This window comes from Esox lucius, chromosome 17 (assembly GCF_011004845.1).
Source record: "Esox lucius isolate fEsoLuc1 chromosome 17, fEsoLuc1.pri, whole genome shotgun sequence".
In the NCBI taxonomy this organism is placed as follows: domain Eukaryota; kingdom Metazoa; phylum Chordata; class Actinopteri; order Esociformes; family Esocidae; genus Esox; species Esox lucius.
In genome coordinates this window covers 24,130,204-24,153,285 of record NC_047585.1, presented here as the reverse complement: position 1 = coordinate 24,153,285, position 23,082 = coordinate 24,130,204, and the positions used below count along the sequence as shown (strand labels likewise).

Genomic DNA, 23,082 nt, shown 5'->3' with positions numbered 1-23,082 from the left:
CGATCAGGCAATTATGTAATAATTGCAACGGCCCTACCTATCAGTCTATTTTTGTGCTGAGAAATGATCTTGCTATTCCATGCAAGAAATTAATAAGAGACTGAACTCTCATACAATGTTGGGTACTACTCCATTCACAGAACAGCACAAACTGGCGCTAACCAAAATAGAAAGGGGAGTGGGAGGCCCCAGTGCACAACTGAGACGCAGACCAAATGAAACAATGCTGGAGGAGTGTTTGATGCCATCTGTCAAGCATGGTGGCTGCAATGTGATGGTCTGGGGGTGCTTTGGTAATGAAGTGGGAGATGAAGTGGGAGGATTGTACAGGGTAAAAAAAGGAATGCTATCAGCACCATGTCATACACTGTGGACAGCGCTTGATTGGAGCCAATTTCCTCCTGCAGTTAGACAATGACCCAAAGCACAGCTCCAAACTATGCAAGAACTATTTAGGAAAGATACAGTCAGCTGGTATTCTGTATATAATGGAGTGGCCAGCACAGTCACTGGATCTCAACCCTACTGAGCTGTTGTGGGAGCAGCTTGACACTGTGGTATGTAAGAAGTGCCCATCAAGTCAATCCAACTTGTGGGAGGTGCTTCAGATGTCATGGGGTGTATTCTCTTCAGATTACCTCAACAAATTGACAACTACAATGCCAAAGGTCTGCAAGGCTGTACTTGCTGAACATTTAGAATTCTTTAATGAAAGCAATTTGTAGGACAATTATTTTTTTCAATTAAAAATAATTAGTTCTAACCTTGTCAATGACTATATTTCCTATTCATTTTGCTGTATTTCCTATTCCAACTCTTGTATGTTTTCATGGAAAACAGGGACATTTCCAAGTGACCCCAATCTTTTAAACAGTAGTGTACATTCGAAGATTCAATTTCAATACACACCAATCCTGCATTTGTAGTTGAATAATCCTGCGATTCTGGAATAACAATTTCCGGTGAACGTTGCCATTGCCTGTAGTCTAGAAGCATGCTTTAATGCTTTTCATTTTATCTGGCCTGACAGCTTTTCTGCACTTGTCATTTTTGAACAGGCTGCGCAGTGTGTCTGAAAGCAACATGCACCCTTGTGTTAATCTTACTAAGCGTGGGCCTTTGATGTGTAATACCTAGGGCCAAGTCCTCACCAAATCATGTTATCTAGCACCTGACTCAGTGTCTACAGAGGAATAACACCAAATGGGCTCATGCCTATTCTTCATGAGTGTATAGTCACGAATTAATGCATGAAACCCACCAGTCCATCTTGCAAAAAGACATGTCTTTTCAGATCAAACAGTTAATGTCTTCATCGTTTTCATGTGGCTAAATTGTGTTTAGTTAGCTAGCTGGCAAGCATACATTTTGTACGAACATTTTATCCGATACATCCTGTTGGTAATGTGAGGAATGTGGTCCTATGGTTTGCTCCTTTCATCACCTGAATCTTTATCTTCTTTTTTTCCATAGTAATCAGTTTATCATGAAACGTTTTAGAAGATTTCTGGGTATTTCTTTTTTTGCAAGAAAACGGTTAATTGGACCAGAGCAATACTGTCCCAAAGATAATATAATGAGACTGGAATTAACTAGAAAATATCCTTAAACCTGACTTTCATCACAACTAACACCTTTAAAAACAAACTAACCAATCTGCTATCCTATCCATACTCCTGATAAATCATCAGGGATTTGTATAGTCTGCTGTATAGTGTATTTGATGATTGTTCATTTTCCTTGCATATACAGTTGTGTTGATTGTATAGTGACAATTAGAGCTGCATGATTTAGATAAAATATTGAATCGCAATTTCTTTGACAAACATTGCAATTACTGTTATCATTTGCGATTTTCAAACATGGGTGTAAACAGCGTAGTCTCTTAAAAATAGAGATCATAGCCTACATAATGTGCTATTAAACTGAATACAAATCAAACGAAAGTTCAGTGTTTTATGTTTTATGTGGGACAATATATCTTGGTGCCGCTCGCTAACTTGAAGTAGACGTCTTTGCTAGCAGTTGCAGTGTTTACACAAAATAACATTGAAAAACATTCAAGTATTTAAACAAATTTAGTCCAGGCAGTGGCGTAGCGTGATGAAGTCGGGCCGTGGTGCAACCTGTCTTTGAAACTGAATTTGTTCTCAACTGACTATACAATAAGTGCAGGCTGGGACATACTAGCCAATGAGATGATTGTTAAGAACAGGCACAACTCTGATTTGAGGTGGTCCTGGTGTCACTAACGTACATTACAATCAATTTTGGAACAACCGTAGTGTTGCAAGACTACTATTTGATCAAATAAACCCCATGTGGGAAATTTTCTTTCTTTTCTCTCTGCTAATCTGACAGCTCTGGGCTTGCAGATAACATTTGTTCAAATATCATGAAATATTAGTTTGTTATTAAGGATACCTTGGGGACCTAACATTAGAGAAGAGGTTCTTCAGTGTACCCTGGTGAAAGACCTAAAAATATGGTATTTGTTTATTTTCATTCACAGCACATGTGAAGTTACAGTAACTTTTCAGACTTGCTGTTTCACAGAGAAATGAAGGGAGCGTTTTGGTCTTAGTCACCACAGCAATTTAGCAAACCTGCCATGGCTTCACAAGACACCCACACGCTTATAATCCTACACACAGTCACAGCCAGTGATACACTCTCATACATAAATACAGTAATTGCCTAAATGTATATTCCAATAATACAATAATCTGCACACAATCATACTCCTACAGAATTACAGACAGACCCGCCCACACATACACTTGCACACTCTTTCTCCCAAATCATCCATTACATAATCCCATATACAACTACACTTGCCCAAATCATCCATTGTGTTATAGCATACTTCCTCCCACCTCATCCATTACATCATTCCGATCCCACACAGTTTACCTCTTTCAGAAGTTCTCAGTACACTTTTTAGTTGATGTTTTACATTATGTTAAACGTGTCATTTGCATTGAGAGTCTCATATTGGTAATATTAGAAGGAAGAAACAGGGAATATTGCACCTTATAAAGACACATTCAATTGTTTAGAATATTCATTTCTTTGTGCAGCAGTCAATGTCATAGCCTAGAGCTGCCTGCCTACCCAGTGTCTTTACTGTCCTTCAAACAACATACCGGCCATGATAGAGCAGCACGGGTGTAATTACATACCACTTACAGGCACCACATGGAAAGATATCCAACCTTGAGGCATTCCGTTTTTTTCAATGCTACCTAGATTAATAATTTCATGTGCTTGAATAATGTTGATTTTACTCCTACCCAACAAAGAAATAATATGCCTTTTTGAACCACTGAAGACTGAGAAATTCATTGTGGATTTGAACACTAGCATATGACTGTTACCTACTGCAGAATTCTCCAGTGTCTTCTTTTACTTTTATCTCTGGCTATTTAGACCTAAAGGTAGAAGCCAACTGATCCTGTGTCTGTCTGCTGTGCAGTATGTTGAAACTGTGATTGGTTAAGAGGTGTCACTGGGGACTGGGATTCGCTGTAGGGGGTTGAGTTAGATTGGAAGCTTGTGATTGGCTGGAGGAGTGAGTCACAGGCCTGGGCTTTCCGGCGTAACTGAATATATTTGACAGAATGTCATGCTGGGCAACGACTAAACCCACTTCCTCTGGGAACCCTGCTGTGGCATCTCCGTTCCTGTTCCTTACAGGGACTACAAAAATAATTCCATACTTTCCGTATCTTCTCGCCGTAAACTAAACTATAATTCTTACCGTAACACCTAACCTTAACCCCTAAGATGAAATAGTATTTTTCCATATGGGCACCGGACGCATTTTAGAATTTTCCTCTTTGTGAGAACTTCTCGTGCCCACATGTCGTAAGACAAGGATCCCACAGACACATGATCTTTCTGATGGGTGTATCTGTATCCCGAAGGTCTCTTCAACTGTCGTGGTTGTCACCTGTGGGTGTTGCAGCCATCTGTCCAGTGGACTGTCCCACTGCAGGTGGTCAGTACACCCTACCACCTCCTTCAGCAATGGAAACGGATGTCATCCCACGCCATTGCAATTCAGCCCTTTCTGTTGAATTGAGACCATAAAGAATGGAACTGCTGCAGACTAAGATTGAGTTAAACCCACAGGAATGAAAAGCACACTGCCATTACCTCAAAGACATTTTAAGACTAATATATTCTTTCTGTTTTGACAGAAACCTTGGAAAGTCTGGCCTGAGGGTGTCCTGCCTTGGACTAGGTGAGTGCGATCTCAAATTCTGTTGAAGTGGACGCAAGGCGAACCACAGAGGGAATGTATTTCTCACTAAATGCTTTGTCTAGCAGAGGTCAGCTTTTAATGCAATAAGGCACGAGAGTGTGGTAGTGTACATGGCCAATATTCCGCGGCACAGAGCTGTTCTGGGTGCGGCTTTAAGCCGCGGTTTACTGACCATATACCGCAAACTCCAGGCATCACTATTATAAACCTTATTACTATCATTAATACTATTACACATGTGAAAGGTCATGTGATGTCATACCCATAGAATTCTGAGTAATATACCACAGCTTTCAGCCACTCAGCAGTCAGGATATGAATCCCTGGTTTTTATATAAAATGACGGACGTTCAGTAACCCGTGTCTTACCGCAGCATTACTCTCTTCAACACCACTCTGCTGTGTGAGAGACTAAAAACGGTATCTCTCTGGTCTCTGCAGGAACATGGGTGACGTTCGGAGGGCAGATAACAGATGAGGTGAGTGCACATGGATTGTGTTCATCTGATATTGCCCTTCTCCATCAGCCAGTCAACACTTTGCCCGGTTCACAACTGTCTACATGCTCCTGCTAATTCAGGGGCCACCCACCAAAAATGTGCTGGTCTGTGATCGAGAAAATAGAACTGCACTGTGTTTCTTAGAATTCACATGAATTCAAACATTTTTCAAGCGTTGACAATAGAATTTGAGTTGAAGCCCAGCCTTATATTGTGGCAACCTTGTAATGTTTGTGGAATCTGAGCATTAATAATTACAATATGAATGTAAGTTTCATTGGAAGTGAATGTGCCTAGATAATGAGAACAACAGAAACCTCTCTGTTTAGATTATCTCTCTGTAGGTTGGGCTCTGATAACCACAGGGATGTTTACACTGACCATTTGACATGGGGGTTACTGTCTTGGAAACCTGATCTTTGCTAGGTAGACACACCCTTCAATGTATATATCAGCTTGTAATTGGCATTACAAGGGAGAAGAGATTGAGTGAGATGAGATTGAGGTTGTGTAAGGAAGACCAGGTCTGTAACCTCATGAACATGACTATCTGATGCTGCAATAAATAATAGAATGACTCTCTCCCTTGACAACGGGGTATGTGATAATTATTTCAAACACTATACGAAACGGCTGATTTCTAACATGTTGCTAGGTTGAATTAGCTAAAATGTATACATTTTCCATAATTATATTTGGTTTATGTGCAACTTTTTGAATAATTCATTTAAAACAAATGATCTGCAAAATAATGACCAGATTTTCCAGTTCAGTTTCCTGGATACCAGAACCAAATTTTCTGAAGCCTGGTTTTGCTGGGCCAGGCACTGCTGCAAATGTACCAATGGGAAGAGAACCCATTAACACACCTGACAGAACCAGATGTAAACCCACTGAAGTACGGTTACACCCACAGTGATGCGGCCAAGTTGGAACGACTGAAAACCTTTTAAGAGCCTTGTAAAATAGATCTTTTGACCCGCTCCACTCCCTCTCTTCTCTCCCTTGCCCCCCTCTCACGGTCAATAGATGGCGGAGCAGTTAGTGTGTCTGGCCTATGAGAACGGCATTAATCTGTTCGACACAGCGGAGGTCTATGCTGCAGGAAAGTGAGTACCGTCCAATTCACATTTTTCATCAAACTTCCCTTTTCCGCGGTGATGAACTAGAAGGCAACTGAATGTGTTTATTAACTTGGTCGGAGTCTTAACCTTACTGCATGTGGGGTTGTAAACTCACATGAACTACCCGCCTGGCAGGTCCTGGTTTCCATTGAGGTTGGGGTACTGTTTCCTTATGGATGGTGTATCCCAGGCCTTCTCATTAAGATTAATTATACCTCCGGTTAGGTCAATCTGAGCCCCTTTGGGGAAACACAAACTAATAGGCTTACCTTGAGTCTGCACCTCTTGTTGCTCGTAGGTACTTTAAAGGCATGCTTGACAATGCAAGGCTATGGACGGGGGGGGGGGGGGGGGGTGCGTAAACCTGGCTAAACTGTTTTCATAATCATGAGTGATTACTGGCCCTCTGGCCTTGAGCTGTACCAAGGGGACATACACATGGTTTGTAACAGTCATCATAGCGATTTCAAATGGAATTCATCCTTGACGGCACATTGTTAGCTGTATACATCGTCCTTGAATAATGGAGCTTTGTTGTGATTTGGGATGAACTGAAATCATCTGGGGAATTATCCTTTTCAAACAGTATCTTAGATAATAGCCTTCAACTTCTTTTTACATCCTCCTCTGGGAAATGATGTGCTTTCACTGCGGCGTTACGCTCGGCCCTTTTGAAAAGACAAAACAAATGTAATTTCACAATACTATACAGCAGCCACTGCATGTGTTGTTGAATGCTTCATCTGGAAATATATTATTATTTGGAATATATATTATTATGTACACTAATCAGCTATAACATTATGACCACTGACAGGTGAAGTGAATAACACTGATAATCTTGTTATCATGGCATCTGTCAGTGGGTGGGATATATTAGGCAGCAAGTGAACATTCTGTCCTCAAAGTTGATGTGTTAGAAGCAGCTTTGACAAGGGACACATTTTGATGGCTAGACGACTGGGTCAGAGCATCTCCAAAACTCTGGTCTGCATATGTACTGATCACTGCAGTTCCCGGTCTGCAGTGATCAGTACAAAAGTGGTCCAAGGAAGGAAAAGCCATGAAACGGCAAGAGGGTCATGGGCGGCAGCCAAGGCTCATTGATGCACGTGGGGACCGAAGGCTGGCCCGTGTGGTCCGATCCAACAGACGAGCTTCTGTAGCTCAAATTGATGAAAAAGTTCATGCTGGTACTGATAGAAAGGTGTCAGAACACACAGTGCATCGCAGTTTGTTGCATATGGGGCTGCGTAGCTGCAGACCAGTCAGGGTGCCCGTGCAGACCCCTGTCCACTGCCGAAAGCACCTACAATGGGAATGTGAGGATCAGAACTGGACCATGGAGCAGTGGAAGAAGTTGGCCTGGTCTGATGAATCACGTTTTCTTTTACATCACGTGGATGGCCGTCTGCGTGTGTGTCGCTTGCCTGGAGAACACATGGCACAAGGATGCACTGTGGGAAGAAGGCATGCTGGCGGAGGCAGTGTGAAGCTTTAGGCAATGTTCTGCTGGGAAATCTTGTGTCCTGCCATTCATGTGGATGTTACTTTGACACGTACCACCTACCTGACTATTGTTACCAACCATGTGCACCCTTTCATGGCAACGGTATTCCCTGATGGCATTGGCCACTTTCAGCAGGATAATGTGCCCTGCCACAAAGCAAAAATGGTTCAGGAATGTTTTAAGGAACACAACAACGAGTTTAAGGTGTTGACTTGGCCTCCAAATTCACCCAGATCTCAATCCAATCGAGCATCTGTGGGATGTGCTGGACAAACAGGTCCAATTAACCGCGGCCCCACATCGCAATTTACAGGATCTGCTGCTAAGGTCTTGGTGCCAGATAACACAGCACACCTTCAGAGGTGTAGTGGAGTCCATGCCTCGACGGGTCAGGGCTGTTTTGGCAGCAAAAGGGGGACCTACACAATATTAGGCAGGTGATCATAATGTTATGGCTGATCGGTGTATATTGCGTCTTCTGTAGCTAAACTGTGGTACGAAGACATAACAAACAACTCAATCACATGGTAGTCCCACACTTACAGTAAACAAAGTTGCCTTTTACCATCATCATCATCCAACTCAGTAGTGACATTAGAACGGTCAACTTAATCGGCTGTGCAAATGGGACTGGCAGGCTGACAAGAGTGTGCACGTCTTATTCTGGAGCTAATCCTGACAGCATGTAGCCTACTGTAACCCCACCACCCAGGCATACAGAATATGTAGAACACCACCATACAGGCTTACTGAAGATGGAGAACACTGAACTTTGAACTGAGGAAAGAAACTATCCCGTAGTCTGTTAGTTTTGGACGGAATACTCCTGTACCTTCTGCCTGAAAGTAGCTTGGTAAAAAATCCATTGCTGTTTACCAAGCAGAGGAGAGGGAGAATAATTTGTAGAGAGGAGCACTTATCTACCACTTTCCTCACCCTGTGAAGCACCAGCTTTGCCACTATGATCTATCACATATGCCTCTTTGGTCAAACTCAGTCAAGTGCACTGACACTGGGGACTTTTATGATGGGCTGCATGCTCCATTAACACTGACTCCCTTTACTACATGTATTGTGGGCACAATGACTCCCTCTACTACATGTATTGTGGGCACAATGACTCCCTCTACTACATGTATTGTGGGCACAATGACTCCCTCTACTACATGTATTGTGGGCACTATGACTCCCTCTACTACATGTATTGTGGGCACAATGACTCCCTCTACTACATGTATTGTGGGCACAATGACTCCCTCTACTACATGTATTGTGGGCACTATGACTCCCTCTACTACATGTATTGTGGGCACAATGACTCCCTCTACTACATGTATTGTGGGCACAATGACTCCCTCTACTACATGTATTGTGGGCACAATGACTCCCTCTACTACATGTATTGTGGGCACAATGACTCCCTCTACTACATGTATTGTGGGCACAATGACTCCCTCTACTACATGTATTGTGGGCACAATGACTCCCTCTACTACATGTATTGTGGGCACTATGACTCCCTCTACTACATGTATTGTGGGCACAATGACTCCCTCTACTACATGTATTGTGGGCACAATGACTCCCTCTACTACATGTATTGTGGGCACTATGACTCCCTCTACTACATGTATTGTGGGCACAATGACTCCCTCTACTACATGTATTGTGGGCACAATGACTCCCTCTACTACATGTATTGTGGGCACAATGACTCCCTCTACTACATGTATTGTGGGCACAATGACTCCCTCTACTACATGTATTGTGGGCACAATGACTCCCTCTACTACATGTATTGTGGGCACAATGACTCCCTCTACTACATGTATTGTGGGCACAATGACTCCCTCTACTACATGTATGTGTGAAGTACCGGGTATCAAAGTTGTGCCTTATTATCTTTAAGGAAAGAAGAGTGTAAAATCTGTAAACAGGATGTCACCTGTCCCCCATCACTGTTGCAACAATGTAGCAATCAGTCCAAAATCTACGTTTTTGCACAGGCAGCTTAAAAAATCTTTTAATTTGTTTTTTTTCTAGTCTTTGGTCGTTTGTCCATTCAGATCAGCTTTGAGAAATGTCTGACTTGAACATGGAGAGGGGGTTGGGAGACAGGAGGATGAGGTGTACATGGTGAGGGGGATGAGCGATAGTGGGATGAGGTGTACATGGAATTGGGGAGGGGGACAGTGGGATGAGGTCTAAAAATAGATAGAGGGTAGATCAGCCTCTGTGTACGAGGTCACAGGGCTGTGTGACTAAAGTGTATTTCTTATCCATGCAGCCCCCCCTCACCCCTAAGTGACAGTTGGCTTGGGCCTAATTGGCACTATGTTGGGAATCATTAGAACCCTGTACTGCAGCTAATGGCTGCCTGGCATGGAGCCTGATAGATAGCAGGCATGCCAGCCTTCACCCAGCCAGACAGCCTTTCACCCACCAACTGTGAGTTTAACTCCACATTACAGATGGGCTTTGGTTCAAGTCTATACAGACACTGGAAGTGTTGTTATGGGATATCAACACCTTTTTATAGGATATTTTTGTGTGTATTATTATTTTTTTTTACAGTAAGTTTAGTTATTGCTTGACTTTGTCTATTAACAAACTCATGAATCTGTGTATGTGCCCCCTAGGGCTGAGGTGGTTCTGGGAAACGTCATCAAGAAGAAAGGATGGAGGTACGTATGGCGTTCTCTCGTAATGAGCCGTGCTTCGTTTCCGTCACTCTCCCTTCCCTGAAATCCCCTGTACCTTATTGGAGGGTGGAGCAGTGAGGGGACATTGTATGGCCAGGCAGGCTGATTAAAAGATGAATGGAGTAAAGTAGGAACCCATGCTGCTGCTATTGTGTCCGTCCTCCAAGCTACTGAATAATGGAGGGCGTGTGTGTTTGCAGAGTACATGTACAGTGGTTATGGTTGATCATCCTGCCGGTCACAACACAGAGGCTAAGGCCACGCTGACCCTGACTTCCAGACAACATCTATTTCAGGCCCGGTCCCCTAGGGTCATCAAGAGCACCTTGGAACCAACACTCCTTCATTGTCTATTTCTGTCATGTGCAGATAGTCTCATATGTATGCTTTTCTCCCCCATCTCTTTCTAGACGCTCCAGTCTGGTGATCACAACAAAGATCTTCTGGGGTGGAAAGTAGGTTGAGTTTTTCTGTTTGTGTGTTGTCTCTGTCTGTCTGTCTGTGTGTTTTGATTGTCTATTTCTGTGTTGTGTCTGTCTGTCTGTGTGTTGTGATTGTCTGTCAATTTCTGTGTTGTCTGTCTGTCTGTTTGTGTTGTGTCTGTCTGTCTGTTTGTGTTGTGTCTGTCTGTCTGTTTGTGTTTTGTCTGTCTGTCTGTTTGTGTTGTTATTGTTACTGAGATGGATTGAATGATAAATGAAGAGGTAGGCTATGGGAAAGAAGAGTGTCTTGCTGTGCTGTAATTCAACTGACTGGCATATGTTTTTTTACCCATAGAGCAGAGACTGAAAGAGGGTTATCCCGAAAACATATTATCGAAGGTAAGTAAGGTGCAGCCAGCCTGACCAACGACAGGAAGAAAACTTCAAAACTCAAAGTTTATCACTTATTATCACTTGAGGAAAAACCCCATATAGTTCCCATATAGTTTGGTAACAGTCTCAGTGATGCCTGTCTTTGCAGGTTTGAAGGCCTCACTGGAGAGACTACAGTTAGAATATGTGGATGTGGTTTTTGCTAACAGGCCGGACCCAAACACTCCCATGGAAGGTAAATAACAAAACAACTGCTCCTTCTCTTATTGGATTCTCCTTGACCTCATCTCCCCATCCCATACAATCTCTTATTTGCCATCCTTACTTACTGGGCTGTAGATATAGTACATAAAACAATGTCCTAATCTCGACCCATCCATCCTTACTGGCAGGAATAGAACAATGTGGGGAGTGTTAAATATGAGTGAAAAACCCCTGGAGCCGAACTGTGCTGTCCTACATAAAGGCATTTGTATGAAAATATCTTGAAATGTCAGAGGGCCCTGTGTTCAGTCCCAGTCATAATGTATTCATCTAGCTGTGTCTTCTATGGGGCATACTAAGGAGGAAAGGTTAGGAAACAATATGCCGACTGTCTCTGTTGTTTTAGCTACCTTTAATTGTGTCATTCTAATTTGGCCTCTTGAGCAAAGAATAGCTGTTCTGTAAAGATCCATGTGCTTTGCATTTCAGTTAGTCTTATCCATCTACTTCGGTGTTCAAAAGATTATCAACTCCAGTAGTTGACGGAAGCAGTTTGAACCTGTGCGTCTAGTGTCTATCTCGCTTTCCCTCTCTCCCTCACTCTCACTCGTATGTGTGTGTGGTTTTTTTTTGGGCAGAAACTGTTCGGGCGATGACTCACGTGATCAACCAGGGCATGGCCATGTACTGGGGCACCTCCCGTTGGAGCCCCATGGAGATCATGGTACGACATACATGGCCTCCTCCTTCGTCTCCCCCCGCCCCCGTCTCCCTGGTTCAGCGGTGTTCCGGCTAACTGCCCTGTTCCCTGTGGGTTCTGTAGGAGGCGTACTCTGTGGCGCGGCAGTTTAACCAGATCCCTCCTATCTGTGAGCAGGCAGAGTACCACATGTTTCAGAGGGAGAAGGTGGAAGTGCAGCTACCAGAGCTCTTTCACAAGATCGGTGAGTGGAGCTGGACACCACGGTATTTTATAACCCAACATGCTGTTGTTTCATGAAGGTTGTGCCGCAACAAGGTTTCTGCGGCAGTGTGGTGCTTTGAAATACTTTACCGCCCTGGATGGATGCTGTCTTCCATCCTGTTTTAAGGCGTTGGTGTGGACAGAGCAGCATGTCAGTACTGATTGGTGGTTGTGATGACAACTGACCCCATGTTCTTGTTGTTCAGGTGTGGGAGCCATGACATGGTCACCATTGGCCTGTGGGATCATCTCAGGAAAATATGACAGTGGTGTTCCACCTTACTCCCGCGCCTCTCTAAAGGTACTTTACCCCCTTCCCCTGACCTCCTGTTCACCTGTCTAAAGGTACTTTACCCCCTTCCCCTGACCTCCTGTTCACCTCTCTAAAGGTACTTTACCCCCTTCCCCTGACCCCCTGTTCACCTCTCTAAAGGTACTTTACCCCCTTCCCCTGACCTCCTGCTCACCTGTCTAAAGGTACTTTACCCCCTTCCCCTGACCTCCTGCTCACCTGTCTAAAGGTACTTTACCCCCTTCCCCTGACCTCCTGCTCACCTGTCTAAAGGTACTTTACCCCCTTCCCCTGACCTCCTGTTCACCTGTCTAAAGGTACTTTACCCCCTTCCCCTGACCTCCTGTTCACCTGTCTAAAGGTACTTTACCCCCTTCCCCTGACCTCCTGTTCACCTCTCTAAAGGTACTTTACCCCCTTCCCCTGACCTCCTGTTCACCTCTCTAAAGGTACTTTACCCCCTTCCCCTGACCTCCTGCTCACCTGTCTAAAGGTACTTTACCCCCTTCCCCTGACCTCCTGCTCACCTGTCTAAAGGTACTTTACCCCCTTCCCCTGACCTCCTGCTCACCTGTCTAAAGGTACTTTACCCCCTTCCCCTGACCTCCTGTTCACCTGTCTAAAGGTACTGTACCCCCTTCCCCTGACCTCCTGCTCACCTGTCTAAAGGTACTTTACCCCCTTCCCCTGACCTCCTGCTCACCTGTCTAAAGGTACTTTACCCCCTTCCCCTGACCTCCTGCTCACCTGTCTAAAGGTACTGTACCCTGTTCTACTGATCCCTGTTCATCTCTTAAAGGAGTGTGTCCCCCATGCTCCTGCACCCTACAACCTCTTCTCCGGCACCCTCTTTGCTCTCTGCCACTCTTTCATGTCACGTCGTGTTCTCGTCACGACCAGTGTGTTCTGTGTTTCAGCCTGTAGAACGTGCCGTCTCCTAGGTGTCTGTGTGTTTTCAGCGTCCTGTGACTGCATACCCTGCCACGTCTCTGTGTATCAAGTCCACCAGCCGTTATTTGAGACAACGTGTGGGATTGTGCCGACTCAAGCTGCTTCCTCACAGACACAGATGTTCATTTAATGACAGCAGTATTGGGAGTACTAGGGATCATACTGTCCTTCTTGTTACATGGGCATTCTCTGTGGGGTTTAGGAAAGCATTTCTCCATCTCACTACCTAGCTCATTGTGTGTGAGTGTGTGTGCTGTGTCTTAATTTGTCTTGCATATAGGGTCATGTTGTGCTGTTGGCTGCTGGTAAAAAAAAAACTGTCTGGGCAGCCAATCCAACAGGTTACGTTCCTAATCCGCTGATGTCTGGTTTCAGCCGTACGTGTACAAAGAGTCCTCAGAAATACACATTACACTACAATTCCACTGTATTGTGGGTGTGAGAGAGGAGCCAGAGGTAAGCAGGTGAGGCTAATAGAGAGGGGCGCCAACGTCCCTGCCGGCTGGGGCAGCACAGACCGTAGTCACGTGTTTAAAAGCAGGCCCCGGCCGACCGGTGGGGCGGAGCCTCGGTGGTGGGCGGGGCCGTGTTTTTCAGCAGGTGTGCTGTGTTCCAACAGGGCTACCAGTGGTTGAAGGACAAGATCCTGAGCGAGGAGGGCCGGCGTCAGCAGGCGAAGTTGAAAGAGCTGCAGGCAATCGCGGAGCGGCTGGGCTGCACTCTGCCCCAGCTCGCCATCGGTATGCCGTCACACACTGCCGCTCTCTCTCTTTCTGTCTGTCTGTCCGTTCCTTGTCCCTCTGCCTCTTGCTTCGCTCCCGGGTGGGGTCGCTACCGGTCCGATGGCTGACCGGATTATCAGCTGGTTATTTTTCTTTAATTTTTTTGTCCGTGTGTGTGTTTGTTTAAGAACGTTTGTTTGTATCGTGTCGAATGTCTGTGGTAAACTGGTTGTTAAGACTAGTTGTTTAGACTAGACGCTGGAGAGAAGCCAGTGGTAATATTACCTGGTCCATTCTGTTTGTTTACTGTTACGTTCCCTGGTGTGTGTCTATACGCCACAAGGAGGTTCCCTTTTCCCTTCATCAGCAGTAAAATGGAATCCCCGGCATCAATCCAGTGGGGGCCCATATTGATTCACAGCCGAACGGGGGGGAGGAGCCTGATGACAGGTTCTCAGCCCTGTCGAGGGCTATTAAAGCACTAGAGGTGAGAGAGATGGATGAAATCTGGGCCTACACAACACCTCGCGGTGCTTATCAGGGTGCATTTTACTGCTGGCCAATAATGTGGAGTCTTAGATTAGGTTCCACAGCCCAGTAGCAGACGGCTAGTAACTCCCAATCACCATCAATCCCTGTGCCACAGGCAAACCTCCTCCCGGAAAACCTCCTCATGGGAATCTGTACATTGGAAAACAGTAAAGATGAAATGCACATCAGGCTTGCTGGCTTGACGTGTGTTAGCCAAAGCCTGCTGTTTTGCTTAGCTTTTGGGCTGTTATATGTTGAAGGATCACTGTAGTTCAACATTGAGGTTTGAAAGTCTGACTACAGTGGTATACTAATCCTCTTATACAGTATCAAATCTCCCACAACTAGATTAGTAAACACAGGTGGGGTTGTTTTTAGCTTATGTAGGGTTAGGGTGGGGCAGGTGAGTGTCTGTCTGGTAATCATGTTTCCTGAGTGTTCCTGATGTGTGGTATACAGTAATGTTCCTGATGTGTGGTATACAGTAATGTTCCTGATGTGTGGTATACAGTAATGTTCCTGATGTGTGGTATACAGTAATGTTCCTGATGTGTGGTATACACTAGTGTTTGTGATGTGTGGTATACACTAGTGTTTGTGATGTGTGGTATACACTAGTGTTTGTGATGTGTGGTATACAGTAGTGTTTGTGATGTGTGGTATACAGTAGTGTTTGTGATGTGTGGTATACAGTAGTGTTCGTGATGTGTGGTATACAGTAGATGTTTGTGGCAGTGTGTGGGGCCATTATGTATGTGGGGTGGGACATGGTAACCTGGGAGACAGAGTTGTGCGTTTGTGAGGAATTAAGAGCATCTGCAAAAACTTGACCTAGTTTGATAAATGAATATGTGATCTACACTATTGACACGTAAAGTTAACCAAATCTAAAAAAAAAAACGTGACAAATAATTTATTGGTAAAACAAAATCGAAGTGCAATTTCCTTGTAGAACACCTATGAGTGAACCATTAATACCAGTAGCTAGCGTTGCCCCCTGTGGCAGAATTGTTTTCACAACACTGCTGGTCTGGACAACGTCTTTTGCGGTGGGGTCTTCAAGGCAGAGTCATTGGCAGGAGTGATTACCGCTCTTAGATGATTATCGTTCAGTAACACCCGTCGTCAGTGCTTTGAGTGGCTGTCAGATAGCACGTCATCTCCATCATACTCACCACCTCGGAACCATTGCAGTTTGCACACTGCCTGAACAGATCCATGGATGACGCCATCTTCACTGGACACCACCTAACCCACTTGGACTGGAGGAACACCTACGATGAACTCAAAGTATTTGGACAGTATTGTGGCACTGTATTCCAGACTGACTGCTTTAATTTGAGGCTACTGTCATCAATATCAGATAAACCATTTACAAATAACCATTTAGGGTGTGGGAAGTATTTGGAGCCTGGCTTTCAACACCACCCGTGAGTAACTTGATATTTGACTTCCTGATGGTTCAACCCCCAGGTGATGAGGTTAGGTGACATTGCAGCGATTTAAATTTCTTATTTTTTGGAGGACTGACCAGGGATGTTTATTGCTAGCGTTCAAGCCGGGAACAGGCCACTAAAACCCAACACTTTCCCTGGGATGTAATCATTATCATCATCTGGGCCTCAGAGCTCTTCTGATCTTAGCATGATGTGTTACCACACTCCTATATGGTTAAGACCAAATCATGCTTCTGGTCTTTGTTAGACTGGACCCTTTAGGGTTACGCTAAATAATTTCCAATCATCTGCCTAGTTTACTGGACCGGATTCTAATTTGAGCCAATTGATTGTTCACCCCAATCTTTATCATCCTCACTTTTCCCACTTAAGAATATGACTTTTGATCAAATTTAGTGTTATTTTACTTACAAAGATCAAATATCCTTATGTTCAAATCTGTCAAAAATTTTCAGGGGGTGAATTTACTTCCTCACAGCACTGTAAAGTTTGGTGTGTCAGGGTTATGTATGCATCCCGGGCGGACATGTCATTCCTGTTTGCCCATCCCTTACAGCATGGTGCCTGCGGAACGAGGGGGTGAGCTCTGTCCTCTTGGGCGCATCCAACACTGACCAGCTGATGGAGAATATAGGTGCAATACAGGTGAGACTACAGACTGGTCCAGGTGTGTGAGTTTGTGTGGAGATGGGTGTGTGTGTATGTGTCTGTGTGTGTGTGGGTGCCAGTGTTTGGTTGGGGACGGGTGTGTGTGTGTGTCTGTTTTTGTGTGGGGATGGGTGTGTGTGTGTGTGTCTGTTTTTGTGTGGGGACGGGTGTGTGCGTGTCTGTCTGTTTTTATGTGGGGACGGGTGTGTGTGAGAGTGTCTGTGTTTGTGTGGGGATGAGGGTATGTGAGAGTGTCTGTGTTTGTGTGGGGACGGGTGTGTGTGTCTGTCTGCGTTTGTGTGGTGATGGCTGTGTGTGTCTGTGTTTGTGTGCATGCATGCAGGGGGCGTGGGAGGGTGTGTGTGTGTGTGTTTGCATGCGTGTGTGTGTGCAGTGGGCATATGCGTGGCCGTGTGTCTACAGTATCCGTTTTCAGCATGCGTGGTCTCCCTCAGTGCATTTGATATTTAGCTTCCAAATGTTAGGTCCACACTGCCGGGGGCGACATGCTGTACTGTATACAAAATCTGGAACACAGTGAACCAGTTTCCTTCAATGCCTCTGCAATTTCCTCCTGCAGGTTCTTCCCAAACTATCCTCCTCCATCACGCATGAGGTAGATAGCATCCTGGGGAACAAGCCATACAGTAAAAAGGACTACCGCTCTTAACGCCACAGCACCACTCAGCCGGCCAGGCCTGCTCTAGGGCTGCAGCGCTAAGCCCCATCTTTGCCTGATCCTCTGTTTGCTTGAGCTTTTACTGAATGAGACCCCGGCGCATGAGTATGGCCCCCCCCTCGGCCACCCTGGGGAAAATCGTTTAGAGTCACTGGGAAAAGAAAAGGACATGAAGAGATGGTCGTACTGCATATGCAGAGAGGGAAGTGTAGACAGAAGACGGACAGGGTACGAGAGGTTAAATATGCGCTCATAGATAAGTCTGTTATACATACAATTCAGCCGAAACCGAATTTTAAAAAGTGAAGAAAAAAATGATTTCTGATAAAGCACACGCTTGCTTGGCAGCCAGACATTTAGTTTTATTTCTCTAAATATTGAATGCATACCAATGATATTTAAGTTTATACAAAAATACAATACTCTATTGCACATGCACAGCCACACGTTTAGTTTTTTTGGAGTTGTGTTTACAGTCGCCTGTACTTGCCCATCAACATTTTGTTGATACAGCTGTTTGTTTGTGTTGTCTACATAATCAGTGTACCAGCCTCCTCGCAGGCAGAACAATCAGCACTTTAGTACTGGACAGACATTGACAGGTTGTTGAAGTCGTGAGAGGATGAAATATCTAAACCATATCTCACACACACATACACACAAACACACACACTCAGCCTGTCATTGTGATACCTGCCCCGTTTCAGTTTCCTATTTGGTCTCCTCTGACTGCCCCATGACCTGAGGCTCAACTCTGCTACACTACCTCCATTCACCAGGTAGACGGTGCTAAGAGGAACAGGGTGTAGTACTGCCCCCTAGTGGGCGAGCTTAGAGCGTTAAACTAAATAAACACTTTTGGAAGGTAGTGTTCGAATGCAATAGAGGCGTTATTGGTCATGTAAAATAATGTCTGTATGTGGCAGGGTTACTTTCTGAAATAATTTGCTATTATGGTAACTGTATTGGATGGTCTAAATTATATTCTTCAGTCAGTTTTTCTGTATTGGAGTGTAACTTTAATGGAAATTGCTATTAAATTGGCACAGTACCTAAACTTAAACTTGTGTGTGTGCATAAGTGTTGCCTTATTCTGGGTCATTTTGAACTGAGCTAGGCTAAAACAGCCGCCCTTGGCAACAGCCTATTAATAATACCAGTAATAATATATGCTGTTTAGCATGTACTTCTATCCAAAGCAACTTGCAGTCAATGAGGGCACAGACTGTTATCTGACAATTGTCCCTGGCTTTTGGAAACACTCATTGGTTTTAGTTGCATTTGTTCTGATCTTCCTGCCCAATATTAGTGAAGACTGGTGTGTGATGTTCGTGTGCAAGGCCTTCTAGGAATGAAAGGCTGGTTTGTGTCTTAGCTCAGGGATGGAAACCGAGAATGTGTCGGTCAAGAAGCTGTATTAAATGTGTTTGTTTCATGTGTGGACACTCAACAGGGACCTGTTCAATGTCCAAACAGTAATATTTTCACGTGGCTTGATCCAAAGATATTTGAACATCTTTCAATGACACGTTAAGTATAACAACTCTCTTAAACCATATGCTTTAGCTTATTGTCTATGGACTCTCTTGACATTGTGTAAAGTATAATACCTGATCGTGCTGTTCTTACGCCTACACGTACACTACACTCCCCAGTCCATTTCCACATTGCAGATCGTTATCTTATACCTTGTTAGTAATGGTATAGATTGCTCATTGAAAGCGCCTGATGCTGCCCATTGTCAGTATTCACTCTTTTCCAGTTGGGTTGTTTTTGTACTGTGAGACAGAATGGATAGATAGCATGTGATGCACACATCCTCCAAGCATGAGCCCTTTTCCCCACTGGGGAGTTTCTTGGCAAGCAAGGTCATGCTTATAACTGTAAGATATAAAAGTGTAAGAAATACTCACTAACTCCTCATTCTCAGACTCAGTGATTGCAGTTGTCTTGTACCGGAGTGACGGTGAATAGGAAAACATTCATTGAGGTATTAGATGTTTCTCATTTAATGGAGAGTGGGGTATAGCTGCTTCTCATTCTAGGAAGAGTGAGGTGTAGATGCTTCTCATTTAAGGAAGAGGGAGGTATAGATGCTTCTCATTTAAGGAAGAGGGAGGTGTAGATGCTTCTCATTTAAGGAAGAGTAAGGTGTAGATGCTTCTCATTTAAGGAGGAGTGAGGTATAGATGCTTCTTATTTAAGGAAGAGTAAAGTATAGATGCATCTCAGGCAAAGTGAAGAGAGAAAAGTGTGTGTTTTATTGCCAGCCCCTCTGGTCAGACAACAAATAATTGGAATAGATACTGATTCAAAGTGTGTGTGTGTGTGTGTGTGTATTGAGCAGAAATATGCTCCTTGTTTTAGCCTTTATGTGTTAAATGTAAACTGTGTAGCCTAAATTTGATTTGCTGTGTCTTGTATTGTATGTCTGAGTGAATTAGTGGCAAATGCCAAATGTGAAAGAAAAAAAAAAAGAATTGAAAATGTTATATTTTATCATTTTCTTTCTGTCTTCAAGCAGGGTAATGAGCAAAATTACATAAAACATTCAACAGAAATGTTCAATAAAATAAAAAAGCTCACAAAGTGTTTTTCATAGATGTGTTTGGTGGTTGTAGTGGCACTCAATTCAATTTCACACGTACACGCACAGAGCTGTGCACGGACATGTCTGGTGGTGGTTGTGACGGTGTTGAAGCTGTGTGCTGAGAGAGGCTACCCTGGAGCTCCACATGCCTCGTCCACTCACCGGACCAACACAACATCATGCCTGTGAAACGCACTCTGGGAAGAGCTTGCTCCCTACTGACATAGTGGGCAATGCTAAACAAGCAATATGGAGGATTTCATTATGAGAATGTGCGTGAGTTGTTTATTTAGCTCTACGTCTTCAGTGTTCCAGTGGTGCCTCTGACAGCCTCGCTCCACACAGCCTCTACCATAATAATTCTGACCTCCACCAAACAGGGCAGCCGATCAGTTATGCTTATCTCACTAAAATGCTGTATGTTAAGAGTTTTATTTTTTTTTTCACGTTCAGGCCTTTAACGAAGAATAAGTAGAAGAGAGAAAATAAAAGCTGGGTTTTTATTTTCATTTTCACAATGCTGCATTCTCTGTTAATATTGTCAAGGTTTCAATTCAGTCAAACCCACGTTGCAGTGTTTATGCAGTATCTGTTTTTCCAACGGTCAAGGTAACTATCACCAGGGAGACCAGTCCTCACAGGTAGTGTGTCTTCCCTTTTTACCAGTTAGTAGTGTTGAGGCAGCAAATAAAGACACTGCATAAACATTGGTTTGAATGAATCCTGGCCTCAATGTAAAGACTAAAAAAGCCAATCATTTGTATCGTTTTTGCATTGCATTGTCCATGTTGCTCAGAAATGAATGAAAGGGAGGACTACATTCACTCAGTGAAGATGCCCTAGCGAGAGTAAGATATGTCCTGTATGTACATAGTTTGACCTTTTGTATATATTTACGGTTGTGATCACCTCTGCCTTTTAATTTGCAGGCATTGCTAACTGCTCTGTGCTTGACTCTGAATTTAGACAAAATGTACAGCTTCAGTCTTAATTGAAATGACAATGAAAAATTACAAGAATGGAGAAAAAAAAACATGACTGTTTGACTTTGTTCATTCATTGATTGTTTTTGTTATGAGCTATTGAGTAGGTTTTCCAGATTACAGAATCTTCATAGCTTATACACAATATAAAATAGAGTTTTTTTCTTTTTTCGTGACTGTAGGCCGCCCACTACCTCTGCTTTATTACTGTGTCCTGACTCATCGTGCAATCCAAAGAGTGAACTAGGAACTTTAAGATGGATCAGAAGTGCCCACTCAAACATGATGTAGTAAAGAGAAACCCTCTGAACAGTGGCTATGTAGATAATATACTGTTTTTGGGTCAATACATGGCAGATTACCGCTTAGCACCAACATTTGTATAACAAGTCACTATCATGAATATAACTTTTATCCTTCACAGAAAACAGACACTAAAACAGAAACTTATACTGGAGGAGAAATATCATGTACTGTAGACCGCTTTTTCAGGAGCTCCAATCAGTTAATTGAATGCCTAGTATCTGACTCTTCCACTCACCTAAAGCCATTGCTACCTGGGTCAGATGTTGGCTTTGATGGGTCATTGACTAGGATGTAACAGTGATGGGATTTCCAGAGGGGTTTCTTGAAAATGCCACATTACAATAGATCCACAAATTCCATCAACATTTCAAGTTGCTAATGACATAAAACAGAACATCTGACAGCGTTGCAGAGAACACAAAAATATCTGCAGTACAGCAGTGAGTCAGTGGATCTCCGAAACAAAAAACAGGTGTTGGTGTTGTACATTCAGCCCCCATCTCAGCCTACATCCTGTGGTTTGTTTGTCCAAGATGAGTGTGGGTGTCTATTCCAGTTGACCCCTGACCTCGCTGGGTCACTCAACTGACGAGTCAAGCCTTGTACATATATAATAGCCTACACGTGAACACCCACACTTCAAACCCAGCGCACACATACACAACACACTGTCCGCCCCAGAGCAATCCCAGAGTACACCTCTCCTTAGAGTCTGTCTCCATGTCTTCTGCCCAGACACTGTGATGGCTCAAGCCTCCTGTTGGGTTGGTGTGTCTGGAATAGTAATATCGTCCGATTGGCTGCAATAGTGAAGATTGTGCTCCTGCCTCAGCCTCTTACAGGTCCCAGTCTCATCGGGAATCGGTGGGTTCAACCCAAAGGAGCCACTATAAGGTGTTGTGGAGATGTGAGTTCACATCCGCCCTCCTGGTTCTGTAGGGGAGGTGCGGAGGCCCGCCTGAGGACACAGTAAGAGGAGCAGTCTGTTTGCGCTCTCAGCACACACAGGACAGGGCAACCTCAACAAATATGAACTTTAACACCAAACACAGCCGAAACCAAATGCCAGCACTCAACCAGATGTTCACATTCTTAGTAGAAATAAACGCGTTCAGTTCCGGGCAACAGGTTCTCTGCCGTCAAGCTCCATTATAGTCGCCCAGGTGCCAGCTACCCTCCACACCGTGGACTACTGGTCATTACCTTCCTGACAGGTGACTCCCATCCAGCTGGTGAGACAGGTGCAGCGGCCGTTCCGGTGGTCACAGTGGGCCCCGTTCTCACACAGGCAGGTCTCGGTGCAGTCTGGCCCGTAGCGGTGGGCTTTACAGTCTGACAGCACACACACACACACACAACAGCAAATTACAGTTAGCTTTAGTTGGCTTATTCTAGTTATTCAGCTCTGAACGCCCTTCAGCCTTACCGACGTCACAACTGGGCCCAGTCTTCCCGGAGGTGCACAGACACCTGCCCGTCACTGGGTCACAGGGCGTGCCCTCCTCACAGTCACAGGTCTTGGCACAGTTCACACCGAACGTGCCCTGGTGACATGCTGAAACCAGACATGGACGGGGGTCAGAGAGCAATGCACCTTTGGTCTGTAGGAGAACTTATACCAGTGTGAAACAGTGTCAACTCCGTTCCGGAGTCAGGCAGAGGTCACCTCTGTGGCAGCGGGACCCTTGATATCCTGACGGACAGACACACAGGCCCGTGGAGGGGTGGCACGAGGCCCCGTTCACACAGTCACACTGGAACTGGCAAAAAGGCCCATGGAAACCAGGGGGACACTCTGAGGAAGAGGACAGAAGACCGTAAGCTACGCCTGGGTCTC

General features: G+C 44.5%; 2 protein-coding genes across 9 annotated transcripts in view; one reads left to right on the top strand and one right to left on the bottom strand.

The window, feature by feature from the left end:
- kcnab2a (potassium voltage-gated channel, shaker-related subfamily, beta member 2 a) overlaps nt 1-18,429 on the top strand; it is a 112,926-nt gene extending 94,497 nt beyond the window's left edge. For all 7 annotated transcript variants that reach the window (XM_029113988.2, XM_029113991.2, XM_029113986.2 and 4 more), the window contains 13 exons: nt 4,203-4,246; nt 4,709-4,746; nt 5,797-5,876; nt 10,041-10,085; nt 10,514-10,558; nt 10,881-10,924; nt 11,067-11,153; nt 11,761-11,846; nt 11,946-12,066; nt 12,293-12,387; nt 13,949-14,069; nt 16,596-16,684; nt 17,268-18,429. In XM_029113988.2, the coding sequence (XP_028969821.1) occupies nt 4,203-4,246; nt 4,709-4,746; nt 5,797-5,876; nt 10,041-10,085; nt 10,514-10,558; nt 10,881-10,924; nt 11,067-11,153; nt 11,761-11,846; nt 11,946-12,066; nt 12,293-12,387; nt 13,949-14,069; nt 16,596-16,684; nt 17,268-17,357 (985 nt within the window). In that variant the 3' untranslated portion in view covers nt 17,358-18,429. The remainder of the gene's footprint in view (nt 1-4,202; nt 4,247-4,708; nt 4,747-5,796; nt 5,877-10,040; nt 10,086-10,513; nt 10,559-10,880; nt 10,925-11,066; nt 11,154-11,760; nt 11,847-11,945; nt 12,067-12,292; nt 12,388-13,948; nt 14,070-16,595; nt 16,685-17,267) is intronic.
- A 2,104-nt stretch (nt 18,430-20,533) lies between these two features.
- megf6b (multiple EGF-like-domains 6b) overlaps nt 20,534-23,082 on the bottom strand; it is a 79,751-nt gene continuing 77,202 nt past the window's right edge. For both annotated transcript variants that reach the window (XM_010881689.4, XM_020055494.3), the window contains 4 exons: nt 22,912-23,040; nt 22,672-22,800; nt 22,449-22,577; nt 20,534-22,203 (listed from right to left, as the gene is read on the bottom strand). In XM_010881689.4, the coding sequence (XP_010879991.3) occupies nt 22,133-22,203; nt 22,449-22,577; nt 22,672-22,800; nt 22,912-23,040 (458 nt within the window). In that variant the 3' untranslated portion in view covers nt 20,534-22,132. The remainder of the gene's footprint in view (nt 22,204-22,448; nt 22,578-22,671; nt 22,801-22,911; nt 23,041-23,082) is intronic.